The sequence below is a fragment of the Salminus brasiliensis genome, chromosome 20, assembly GCF_030463535.1.
Source record: "Salminus brasiliensis chromosome 20, fSalBra1.hap2, whole genome shotgun sequence".
In the NCBI taxonomy this organism is placed as follows: domain Eukaryota; kingdom Metazoa; phylum Chordata; class Actinopteri; order Characiformes; family Bryconidae; genus Salminus; species Salminus brasiliensis.
The window spans coordinates 6,319,387-6,333,466 of NC_132897.1; the positions used below are offsets into that span (position 1 = coordinate 6,319,387).

A 14,080-nucleotide genomic window follows, 5' to 3' on the forward strand; every position below is an offset into this window, starting at 1 on the left:
GGTTAGGCCTTTCACAATAATTATATTATACTTATTGTACAATACATCAGCAGGACCGCAACCATTTTTGCGAACCTCAATTTTGATTCTTCTTCTTCTTCTTCTTCGTAATAATAATAATAATAATAATAATAATAATAATTAAAAACAAAAACACAGCTCTTTAAAATGATGTAATTGAATTATGATATTTTGCAGTTATTAAAATGACTAATATAAATTATTTCAGATAAGCCTAAATTCAGTGCATAGGAGTGTTGGCTTGTGTGTAGCTTAAGAATATTCTTCGTCTGTCAACAACCTTATAATTCAAATAATAAATAAAATATTAATATATAAAATAAAATATTAAGGAACACATAGGACATCATTACATTGAAATAAATACCATTTTATTATTAATAATAAAAATAACAATAATAATTGTCATCATCATTTAAAAGCAATATAATCATCTTGCTTACAGTACAGCATCATGACCCCTGTCCCAATAAGAAACCTATAATATCCAAAATAACAGGAAAAGGAATAACACAGGACATGCACATGAAAAATGTATTTCTTGTAAAATAAATAAATAAATAAATCAATCACACACTCACTTTTTTGGGGCAACAATATTTCTATGTTAGGTTAAGTTTGGAATTACTTCCAGAACCACATTCCACAACAGAACATGCTTTGACCAAGCGCATGTTTCTTGTTGTCATTGGAAAAGCACTAGAATTTAGGCAAAAAGTGTTTCCAGGGGGTCCTGACTCTTTCCTTACAAGAAAACTCAACGTTCATATGAAGATCAGACGTCCATCTGTTTGAATATGTTTGAAAACATGAAGGGTGTCCTCACTTTCTCACAGGGCTGTATAGCATGGTGAATCAGTAGAGTAAGTCATAAACACAGTTGCGCGCTGCAGCACGTCAAGCCTAATTGCTTTAGATGAATAAAGAAGGAATGAACGAACTGCACGGCCCGGAGGAAGGCTGAACTTTTACCACCCCTCTAAAGCAAACAGGAGCCGGAGATGGAGATAAACTCTCACCCAGCAGTCAAATCTGTGGACCTAGACATGACATCACCTACTGTAGGCCCCTAGTTCAAACGGAACACAATGGAGACAAGCAGAGGCACACAGGCGCTCTCACACACTCTCTCACACACACACACACAAACACACACACACAGTTACGGGAACCAACCGCCTCAGTGATTGTGCTCTCCCTGTGAACGCTCACTCTCTCTTTATGCCCAACTCCACCCCTCTTCCTTTTAACTCTTTCACCCAGAAGCTGATTTTCCTTCTTTTTCCTGTTCACATTCTTCCTTCCTTACCCTCTCTCTCTCATTCATCCTCACACAAAAACGCCTCTCTTTCCTCTTACATATGCTCTCCTTTGGTTTTGTGCGTCTTATGTAAAGCTCAATAGGCAGAAACACCCCTGCGCTGTCAAAATTGACGTAGCTTTAAAGACTTACTTTTGTAAACAGGACTGTTATGAACCCCCTTACAGTTCTCCACATAATAAATAATAAAAAAAATATTATACTAATTAAAGTGCCCCACCTCCCATATCAAGAACCACAAACCCAATCCAAGAACCACTGACTACTTTTCTTTTTAGGACTGTACAGCAGAGATCCCTTGAACCCCAGAAATTGTGTTGAAGATGGGCCCAACACACACTAGTTGCTGGAGAAAATTGTGGAGCACAAATTGGAAGTCATTTGCACACATTCTGACTGTGCCCCAAGCTAGAAATCTTGTGTAAAGATGTTTATAACGCTCTTAAAATGTGTTCCAGCAGAATATCCCACAATATCCTACAGCACCAATATTGGGAATAATCCCTGAAGGCATAGAAGGACCCCCCCCCCCCCCCCCCAAACACACACACAGTGTGGAATATATGGAACAAAAAATATATTAAGACTCCAAAAATTGCATTAGTTACAACAGATTTAGAGAAAAAAAAAAAACTACTACACTGAACAGACATTTCTATTCAAAATCTGCAGCACTAATTTTTGAAAATCTGCTACACTGCATCTAATTAACAGCGTAATTAGTTTATAAGGAAGTACAGTTTGTTAGAACTAATGTGCTTAGAAAAACAGTGTATCACAATAAAATTTATCCCCAAAAAACAATCTGCATTTTGCCAACCCCTACTTAAAACTTAAAGATATTTAAGTTCTACACCAATTAAAAGGTCCTTCCCCTGGAACCACAAACCCTATCCAAGCACCACTGACTACTTTTATTTTTTAGGACTGTACAGAAGTACAGCATGAGAAAACCAGGCCCCATCTAGGTGGTAGTAAACGTCACCTTTTTAGGAGACACCAGGGCCGTGTTTACTCTTACAACAAGCAGCTATATTACAGGAATATGAGAAATCTGGTCTTAGGTCATTGTTTTGGGACTGATCAACCTTATCGGCGTGCCCACACACACACAGAGCTCCATCACTGATAGGGCTGACACTATTAACAACATGCTCCTATCGGACGTCTTTACATTATATTGACGTGAGCCTAGAATGGAAAATGCGAGCTCTGCGCATGGAACTGAGAAGACATGATAAATACAGGCGTTCCTCTTTTGAAAGGAAAAACCACAGAGGTAAAACAGGCCAATCCCAAAACCTCAAAACGGTCACACAAGAGTCTCGAATTGACCCTCAAATTTTACATACACCCAGCCGACAAGCGAAAGACCTTGAATTCTAAGTGCAATGGCTACTTCATAAAAAAAATAGGAGAGAGGCCAAAAATCACACAAGCTAATGCTGAGTAAACCCTGGAAGGGTGAATAGCTGACCACAGGCTAAAAGTAAAGGCTAGGCAGCCCTTGAGATGGGAGAACGGCCGGCCCGGAACATAAAATCTAACACTAGGTGCGCAGGAGTGAGCACTGTGGTGATTATGATCAGTGGCTTTTGGAAAGGCACAGAAGGCTGATCAGATACAACCTCTTCAGCTATCTTAAGCTAGGGGCCATCTCAGTGATCTAAAACAGCCAAAAAAGCAGTACAAAAGGAGGCACAACATAATAATAATAAATCATTATTATGAATAATATTATGAAATATCAGGGTGGTAAATAAGCTGGTAAAATGCATTTTTTCACCCCCAGTATGTGTGTCCTCCGCATTTGACCAATCTGTGGTAGTGCACAAACACACGCAGAGAGGGTGGAGGGCCTTGCTCACGGACCCAACAGTAGCAGCTTGCCGAGCCCAGATTTCGAACCCACAAGCCTGTCATCAACAGCCCAGAGCTCTAAGCACTGAGCCACTATTGCCCATGGACCTAAAACACTAAGTAAATGTATTATTTAGGACCTTTAACTAGGTTTAAAAGTTATATTAAGAAATTTGTGTTTTTTAATGTTCTCTATATATTTTTTAATGATTGAAATTATTACATTTTTAATTGCCAATTTATCTTGATTCAATCAAATATTTTCAAAATGACTGGTTTATGAAGTCCATTTTTAAGAGTTTGGCCTTAAATAATCAATACACTCCTTGATTCCCAGTACAAAATCAATACTGACCGCTCTGAACGCCGCAACCCCCCACCCCCTCAGCCGCAACAGCTGCGGAAGACGCAGCCTCAGAATTTTCTGAACGATCAGCGAGGAAAGGCGGACGCATCGAGGGGCCGAAGAGGAGGAAACTAAGGTTTCATATTCGCTGGGGGAGTTGGAGACGAGCGCTGAAGGCAGGATGGAAACTCGAGCAGAATGCCAGGAGCTGTCAAACGTCGGCAGGACTCAAGGGAAAGGGGGAGGACTCTCCGAGGCTGTAACGCTCCATAATTAAAGCTTGACGGCTCACGCAGCCCACATGCTTGTAAAAATAGATTCCGATTGCCGTTAAGACCAATTCAGCGCACTCGAATAGTTGTTCGGCTAGAGACCCGACAGACACGCCGCTCTGGCGTCAGCTGAAGTGTGACCATAAACGGCTGCGCTCTGTCCATCTGATGCCAGGCAGGCCTATGTCCAGGTCCATACTGACTTTAGTGGCACTCCAAATCATCATCATCATCAGAAGGCAATCAGTATTCATGAAAGCTCAACCCTTATCTTTGCTGAACTCTGAGAGGGTCCGTCACGTTGCAAGACCCTTATATTCATGCAAATGAATGTTTTTTTGTTGTTTTTAGGATGAAGGAAAATGGGTTTGAATCAAAGTCTGATCAGTCTGATCTTTTTTGTCAGAAATTTACTTCTTTGCTGGGGCTGGAAACTCAATAGCTCAGATTAATTCCCATTCTTTATTTTTCCCCCAGCTTTCCAATCTGTCTGATAAATTCACATATTGAAACGACAGAATTAATAAATAAATAAATAATTAATTAATTAATTATTATTCATTCGAAAGGAAGGCTATAGTTGTTGCTGTGTTGTGGGCATTAACAGGCTAGATAGCACCTACATAGTAATAATTTAATAATAATTTTAAAAATTCTGTCGTTCTTTAGCCTTTCAGCTATGCTCTGTTATTTTCAACTTGAAGTGAATTCTTCCTAACGTGTCTGAATTTCATGATCTGTGTACAAACAGAAATGCTCCAATACACTGACTTCCATTGAAAGTTCGTTTTTTTTAGTAGAAGGAAAAAAAAACTATCAAAATTATTTTGGAGATACAAGGTATTTATCTGGGAATAAGGAGACACAGCACTGCGTGTATAAGCTTTTGTGCTCTGCTAAAGCAAGATAAGCTGTTCTGCTGCATCCTGAAGCTCATTTGTTTGAGCAGCAAACTTGACAATGATTGGTCGGCCTGTTTTTAAATGCAACAACACAACGCAAAACAAATTAGGCAGACTCCAATTATAAAAAAACAAAACATAGGGTTGCCCTTTTAAATGAAAGATGGTAAAATATGGGTGTTCATTTTTTTCAATCACTCAAGCCTTAACTTAAGCAAATCAAGGCCTTAGGCCTCAAGTCCATCACTCAGCAGTGATTTCAATTACTGAAAAAAAAAAAATTAAATTAAAAACATTAATTAAATTAAAAAATCCAAGCAGTCCGACAGATTGTAGTTCACTAAAGGAAGTGTAGGGGGCAGCACAGCACAGCGCAGTAAGGGACAAGGAATTGTTTAATTGATCAAACTTGATTAATCGAATAGTTATCAGATTATTCTACAATAGAAACCTATTTTTAGACCACCTTTAACATCTGACTGTTATAAGGACTACAGCTGCTGATGCTGCTGCTATGAATGTTATTGATCACTCATCAATAGTGAACATATGTTTGAGTGGACTATTATTTGAGATTAATATTTTGATATCTTCCAGCTTTTTGGCAAAAAGCAAAGGGAAAAGAATTCCCAAAATTGCCATAACTTTTACATCTGCCACATTTATTATGATGTTTATTCATTGTTCCTCTTAATATTTAAGATTAAGGAAATAAACAGTAACAGTGCATTAAAATGAGCAGAAGAGTACTGTGCAAGGAGGACGTGAACAAATACACATTCTAAAAATAAAGAAAGCATCTAGCATGACCAGGGCTGCCCAATCTTTTGCATACGACTGTTTACATCCTTTGTGTTTCTAAAAGACAGCAGACATTACCAGCCATCAGTTGGAAGCATCGCTATTTTTAGGGACATGGCAGGGACAGTCTTTTACTAAACAAACTGTAGACTCAATGTTATCCGTTCTTTACTCAATGATTACCATTGCTTTTGTAGTGCAAATGATTACCTTTAAGGTTCTATCTTTACCCCCTCGAATATCCACGATTTTAAACTGACACACTTACCTAGAACAGGTCAATATGATGGACAAATGCCCTGGTAAAAGTCTTGCCCACACATCTACCTAAACAGAGAAACTATCGCTTAAAGCAGCATTATGCAAGAACCGATTTGTGCTCTTGGGCTCCCCCTACAGTTGTGGAGTGTAAATCACTTTTACACCACTGCTGGAAATACAAACTTGCTTTGAGCTCCTACTTATGGACAGCTGTACACATGCATTTGTTGACAAGCTGCAGCTGAAAGTCCAGAAACATGTGAAGTGAGGCTGTGGAGTAATATTACAGGTTTTTACAGTTCTGGAGAGAGGTCTTGTGCAGCTCCACCAAAGTTTTATAGTGCCGTAGGAGCGTTACGGCCTAGAGTTGGAACAACAGAGGCATCATTATCTCAGTTACGGTCACTGGAGCATCAAAATGATTCTGAGACTATTATTTCAAGGTGCAACTGATGTGAAGTGTGCTTTGTGGTTTATACTTTGCTCATGCAGCTGAACACACTTGTACAAGCAAGACAAGCAGTGGTCGAACATCCCAAACAAATGTGTGCATAAAATGTGCATTAGACCCATGAACTCCTCCTTTTCTTAAATTGTATATCCAAAATCCACTGAGCAATATTGCAAACACAGCTCGAACAACTGTCATACGATGTAATATTAACATTATGTAATGCTGTATGAAAGCCGAAATGCTGCACGAAGGTACAAGCACAGTGCGCTTACGCTGCTATATCTGGTCGCTATAATGAGCCAAAAGCAAGAGAGCATTCTTTTCCATGGCTGTGACAGAGGTTGAGCTCAAATCGCTTTGAAACGGGGCCAAGTCAACATTGGAGTCCGTTTCATCCCCATTCAGGCCTAAACAGAGAGCACAGTATACTGCAGCGTGTAGGCAAATACCATCAGACGACCAGTTTACAGTCAGCCTGCTGCAAACGGCTCGGCTGATTCTGTGGTGTAGTGGGTGTAAAGGCTGGGCTCATTCATTCCCCTCTGCATGAGAAGCCACAGCTCAGGCCAATAATGAGATCACTGTCAAAGCGCAACCACTTTTTCACTGGGAGCAGATGGACAGCATCTAGTAGGGGTGGGCAATGTGGCAAAAACACAACGTCATGAGCGCTCAAAAGACATTTTTGCTGCACACGATTCAGACCGCTAATGTGAACTTTTCTAGACGTCTGATGTGCTGAAAGCCGGCAAGGACCAGTAGTGATTTACAGCATACACATGATTTACAATTATTTACAGATCCCACTGCAAGACTGGATGATTTGTTTATATAAAATAATAATAATAATAATAATAATAATAATTATATCATAATATTTAAGACATGCACATATTTGGCACGATATTCTGACATGCAGACAAGATGCAGCATCAGATTACTAAAAACTGCTGTGCAAATACTCTCCTATACTGAGTAAAGTACAGTACTTAATCTAATGAACCAGCCCTAATTACTCTCTCTAATGAAACATTGGTCAGTGTTAAGACAAGACGACCATATTCACCATTTGTGCTGGACACCCATCCGTTAAACCCATCCCACACACACAGAAGACACTACTGATCAAACACACATCGCCCAGGGAGCAGAGAGGGTGAAGGGCCTTGCTCAAGGGCCCAACAGTGGCAGCTTGCTGAGCCTGGGTCTCAAACCCACAACCCGGTCGTCATCAATATCCTGATGAGCCAACACTGCCCACAACAGCCGTTCTTTACAGTGTTCTTTCAAGCACTCGCTTGTATCACGATAACAATGACCACAACTTTAATAAAATATCGCCATACTGCCCAAACATACCCATATCATGTTCTTTGCAATAGAACATTAATTTGCCAAGTGTTTCCCAGTTGGCTCTTTAAGTGTTCTTAAAAGTACTCATGATCTCAGGGACATGCTCACATATGTATGCTGTGGTTGCATAATTAATCAGCACCTAGCTGTCCATGCTCATGCTCAATCTCTCTCACTCAATGTAGTGCCATAACCTCTGAGTGGATTAAACGTTTTGAAATCAATGAATTAAGGGTGGGCATTATGGTAGGCAATCTTTATTGTGACAAATTACTACAAAATAGGCTTTTCCGAGAACACATTACTGGTACTGGTGATGAAAACTCCTAATTGCAATTATAATATATACACTGATCAGCCAGAACATTAGCACCATCTCCTTAATATACCGAGTATGCCCCCCCCCCGAACCCACCTGGGCTTCACAAGACCTCTGACCTCCACCGAGATGTGAGCAGCAGAGCCTTTAAGTCCTGTAATTTGTGAGGTGGGGCCTCCATGGACTGCATTAATGAGCCTTAGGGTGCCCATGAACCTGTCAACAGTTCACCAGTTGTCCTTTCTTTCCTGAAAAGATAAACATGCCATATGATACCGCGTTCTGTCCGATTCGCCGCGCCTGCCAGGATTAGAAAAACCTATATATGATTTGTAATTCTAATAAATATTGATACATTATCACCATGCCATCGACCATTGGTGCAAACACATGGCTTCTGCACTCAACCCCTGAATCCAATCTATTAACCCTAAATTGCTCTACAAAAGCTAGTTTCTCCAACTTAAAAACTGACAGAAGTAACAATCATGTCCACATTTATAATTAGTAAAACTCGGCTCAGCTCCCCACTAGGCATCAGCTAAGCTCAGCTTCCCAGTCTACAACATTTCAGTGTGTGTGTGTTTGCATTCAAGCCCTTTAAGTAAAAGCGAAACCGCGGATGAGTGCATCTCGTTTCCACCCGTCGTGTTCAACCTCAGGCCATCAGCACCCACGCATTTGTGGAGAGGACATGCATGCGCTAACCCGCTGCTACCTTGACATCCTTGGCCAAGTGCTGCACAGATCAGCGGAGAACGTTTCCAGCCTAGCAAATGCACTCCTCCAGTACAGCGATAGGCCGCACAGAGAAAAGGCTGATCTTTACACGCAATGGTGGCTTAGACGACAGCCAGCAATCATGAAGAAACAAACCGCCCAAGATTGCAAAACAACCACATCTTTTTACAGCAGAGAGCCTGTACCCACACCAATGACAAAAATGGGAAAACATAGGACAGCGAGGAAGGCGAGAAGCAGTATCTTCATTCTCAATGTGTTCAAAAACAGCAATGGTTTTCTGGAGAGAACTGAAGGTGGCCAGGAAATGGATTTAGCTGGATTAAGTGGAACATTTCAGAAGAAGTTCAGATACCCAAACACTCAACGAGTCATTCTGAAACTAGCTAGCTGAATAAAATCAGAGTCATTAAGATGCTGCATTTTCTTCTGAAATTAGGGGTGTTAAAACAAGAGTTCACCCTGTGTCTCTACTGTCCAGGGAAGAAGGCTTTCTACTAGATTTTGGAGGAGCACTGCAGCAAGGCTTTGACTGCATTCAGTGACAAGAACATTAGTGAGGTCAGGCTGTTGGACGATCACCACCCTACCTCATCCCAAAAGTATTGGATGGAGCAACCATCATCATTCCAGGGAACATAGTTAGTTCCACTGCTTCACAGCTCAATGCTGGAGGGGCGGGGGTTATACTCTCAAACCCTGATCTGGCATTAGGCAGCATGGTGCCAATAGGTTCATGTGTATCTGCTCCAGAGAGCCCTACTCTACTAGACAAGCTGTACCCATAGATGAAGGGGTGCCCATAACCATTAGGACACATACTGCCGTGTCTCCACCATCTCCGTCTTAGTAACCGCAGGCTTTCAGACTCGGTTAGGTCAGACCAACCACGTCCTTCTGACCTATTTGGTTAGGTGAGAATAAGCCACCCTGCCATGTCCCAGTTTTAACCAGAGATTCAAGATTAGAGGCCTGTTATGTCATTCATCAGCTCACAAGGGAACCAAGGAACACAACAGCACTGACTATGGCTCAGTACATGTGTAGAAGCTGGAGGAACTGAAGCTATGTACGTGAACAGGGTGCATAGGCAAGGAGTTTGACCAAATATTGGAGATCTACAGAAGTGTAGCGCTGGGTGACTGGGTAGAGCAGGTAATCTGGTAGTGCTGGAGGGTTGAGGGACAACTTCTGTTGAGATGATTGAATGTTCAGAGAGGTTGAATTACAAACCGTAAATGTGGGAAGAAGGTGAATTATCAAGATAAACAGGTTTCTATCCTCCTTTTCCTCATTTTACACACTCTGCCAACTTGGAAGTAGGAAATGTGCACTGGGCTAGTGTGCAATAAGTGTCCAGCTACAATGTCCAGCTATCTTGACCCAATCTTAAACACCCACTGTTTCACTGCACTGATTGAATGGAGGCAGTGTTTGATTTTTAAATTTTTTTTTTCAATTAAAAAAAAATTAAAATAAAAAAAAAAGAGAGTGTGTGTGTGTGTGTGTGTGTGTGTGAGGGGAAAGTGTAATGTGAAAAAAATAAGTGTTTGGAAAAACTTACCAAACCATCCCATAAGCGCCCTCCCCGATGTAGGAGAGGTTGGTGTATCGGGGCCCCACGTCGAAGGCCTGACCGCGGACAAGCTCGGCCCCTAAGCCGAGGTTAACGACGCCACCGCCGGCAGGACCAGACACCGCAGCCGCCGTCGCCATTGTTGAACCGAGCTGCCTTTACACGCACTCGCACATACACATACACTCGCAGCACAACGACGACTCTTCAAACAACAGATGCGACGATTCTCGGTATCTCGCAGGACCTAACCCGAAGCGTTAAGGCTTGAGAAAGCTCTTCTGATACGAGAAAGTGAGTAAAAACAAACAAAAGTTGCAAGGAGAAACACTCGGTACAGTAGCGCTCCGTAACGCCCGCTGTGTGGTTGGAGACTGCAGGCGGACGGCGAAGCCAGAGCGAGCAAATAGCGAGGTCCGAATCGTGCACCACTCGGTTCTTTTGAACCGGCTCTTTTCAATGCACTGTGCGAACCGATACACAAGTCCCATCTGAATCGATTAGATATTTTAAGATAAGATAGTCCTTTATTAGTCCCGCAGTGGGGAAATTCACAGTGTAACAGCAGAAAGGGATAGCAAGACACTCAGTTACAAAAATTTAGATAAATAATTTACACTATATACACAATATAAATAAGAATTAAAAAAGCAATAACAATATTATTTACAGACAATATTATTTACAATATCATCATGCATCTACGCTTCAAGGCTGAAATGAAAAGGATTAATAGTATTTAACAATTTCACAGCATGTTCAGAACAACATTTTTCTTGAATTAGATGCTTGATTTGTTACATTAATATTCTTTGAAGCATCTAAAGCAATGCTTATATTTGTGTTACAGGTCGAATATATATGTTTATGAAAAATCAAGCATATTGTTTATTGTTTACATCATAAAATCACATTTTAACACAAACAATCACTTTATAGTGGAGCTTGGGTTAATGGACTAGCATTGCATTAGAAAATAGGAATTATTAAAGCCCTAATCAGACTAATTAACTAATTTAAAGCTATTGTGTATGCAGGGGATAAGAATAAAGGAGATCCCCAGCCTTGAACTAAATTGATTTGCTTAATTATAACGAATGAATCGATTCTGCCCCTAGAAATGATAAGTTTCAGTGTGTTTCAGAGTGAAAGGCTCTGCAAACTTGTGTATTTTTACGTTATCACCAAAGTTGATGTCATTTGTGAATCAATAAGCCTTTAAGTTGCACGTTCGATTCATTAAAAAGGAAAGAAAGAATCGGTTCGATTAACTGACTCGAACTGGACCATCGCTATGAGCAAACGCTGCTCCCCGCAGGAAATAACGGCGGAGGCCACGTGACCACACAGGGGAGTCAAATAAACGTGTATTCAGATCCACACGTAATTCACACTTACTGCTAACAGTTTGTTTAGCGTTTAACTGCACGCTTTCAACACTAAACACACAGAAATGAGCTCAATAAAGACTGAAATTATAACAAATCCAGATTCCAGACTGGATTTTAATCCCAACCCCACCCACTTTAACATCCATCTCCTGGAAAAGTGTCAAACCTTGGTGAAAGGAAGCAGCCTGGCTAATCAGATTTCCTTACTGCACCACTTTATGAGTGCTGGGGCAGTTACTGCTGCTGATGTGTGGACTGTGGACAGCTAGAGTTCACCCTCGGAGCTTCACTGTTTGATTATTAATACTGGTCCAAATTTCTGCCACCCAGTAGTTAGTTACTGTGGGTTATAATCCAGATAAACTGTCTAAATAATACACACAGCACAGTGTCACACAGCATACCGCCACCTGCTCCTTTCCTCTACTCAGGTATACTGTGTACAGACTTTTAGTAACCTTTTCTCCACTGATTTTCTCCACCTCTACCAGGTCCATTTACCAGACCAATGACTGAACCTGCTTTCTATCATTGTGATGGATGATCTTCTTGTCTTGTCACTCAGTCTGGCCTTACACAGCAAACAGCCCAGCACAAAGAGCCACAACCCATTCTTCACTGAACTTAGGCTCTTTTCTAAAGGTTTGGGCACCCCTGATCAAATTACATGTGTGTATTTGGTTCGTGTCCTCTACAGACACACACTTCTACACATTCTTACACAGAATTCCTGTTTATTTGCTTGGCATGGTAAATGCCATAATGTATTATGGTGTGTGCAGAAGTAAAGGTACATTAAATAATTTTTTTTTGGTCAATATATTAAATACAGATTGACCAGTAGTAGAGGAACTGTGCTGTAATATGTACATTAAATGTTTAGGTTTAGGTTTGTTTATTTTAGAGGATTTATTTGAACTTATTTACACTTAGAAAATCGACAGAATGTGTCATTTGACCCAAAGGTCACAACAAAATTGTCTAAGAGAGGGGAAAATGTTATTTAAAAAAAAACCTGTTCATTAAAAAAAGCTAAACCTTTAATGTAAGGAGATTTTAGCAGACGTGTTTGATGTTGCTGGTCCGTTCAGAGCATATAGGAGCACTCCCCCCGTCCACCACCCCCTACTGATCACTGAAATAAATCCAGCGTCCCAGTACCTCCAGTAAGTTCACGGTTAATTTCAGAATAGTATCATCAGCACAGTCTGGGGGTCTGTTTGGGGATGCAAATGAATCAACCGATGTCAGATTAGATCATCAGTGATGTCAGAAGGTAACCAGCAAACCACACTGCATGATGGGAAATGTGAGATCAGAAAGTAGATTGCGGGCCCACACAGTGTCACTACGTCAAGTCACTACGTAACAGAGTGTGAGAATGAGGGCAGCCCCCTGCCAATCATTCAAATTGAGTACCTGCCTTATCTAACATCTTACAGTTTGATCACTGGACGGAGGACCTACCTAAATGGGTCACTAAGGTACAGTGAGGTCCATAAGTATTTGGACAGTGACACAGTGACAAGGGGTCTAACGAAAATGTTGCATTAACCATTTTGTAATTACAGGCAATTTTTAATATCTTCTTCAAAACTAATTGGACACTTAACGGATAAGCAGTTTCATGGCCTGAAGGGTGGATAACTAAAGGATAGATAACTGAATTATTTGGGGGTGCAGTAAAATCTATTCACGACATATAGTCAAGTCCATGGGGTTTCAGACTCAGACAGTCATTGACAGTCAGTCAAGTATTAAAAATAATCCCTCTATTTGAAATGATGTTAGATTGCCCAATTACCCTCATTGACAAAAAAATAAAGCACCAAGAAGTAGCTGTTGTAATAGAATGGAAGCTTTTTGTGTGTAAATATAAGGTAGATAGATGTAAGTGATTACAATATTAGAGGATATTAAGGATAAAGGATTTATTAAGGGAAACTGTACAATTAAAAAGAGGCTCTGGTACCCTGTTGGGTCGCCTCTAGCCTGGATACAAGATAAGATGCGATTTAGCATGGCGGCATACAGGCTCACAGATGCAGGAGATCCTGCACACTACCTAGATTGCAAAAGCTGCACATTGGTGATTAATCTGGTGACCAGGAACGCCAAGGAAGTGTTGCAATCTGACAGAGCCATTCCTGGGAAGCCCTTGCTGTGTGAGCAAGCATTATCCTGCTGAAAAATGACAGTCGCAATCCCTGCAATGAGGGGCAACACGTGTCTGCAGAATGTCCTGCACATATTGCTAAGCTGTGAGTGTCCCTCATATCACTACTAGGGATGACCGGCCATCATATGTGATAGCTCCCTAGATCATCACACCAGCAGTTGGGGCAAGATTGAAGAGCTCACCACAAGGCTTCTGTGTTCAAACACAACTGTTGTCGGATCTCGAACAGAACCTGGATTTACAGCAAAAGACGATGCGGTTCCAGTCCAAAGCAGTCCAGGTT

At 41.0% G+C, this 14,080-nt stretch overlaps 1 protein-coding gene across 1 annotated transcript in view; it reads right to left on the reverse strand.

Annotated features, from left to right (window-relative positions):
• Positions 1–10,603, reverse strand: part of mapk1 (mitogen-activated protein kinase 1) — a 32,205-nt gene extending 21,602 nt beyond the window's left edge. The window contains exon 1 of the mRNA XM_072665276.1: positions 10,216–10,603. Coding sequence (XP_072521377.1) covers positions 10,216–10,367 — 152 coding nt within the window. The 5' untranslated portion in view covers positions 10,368–10,603. The remainder of the gene's footprint in view (positions 1–10,215) is intronic.
• Positions 10,604–14,080: the final 3,477 nt, after the last annotated feature.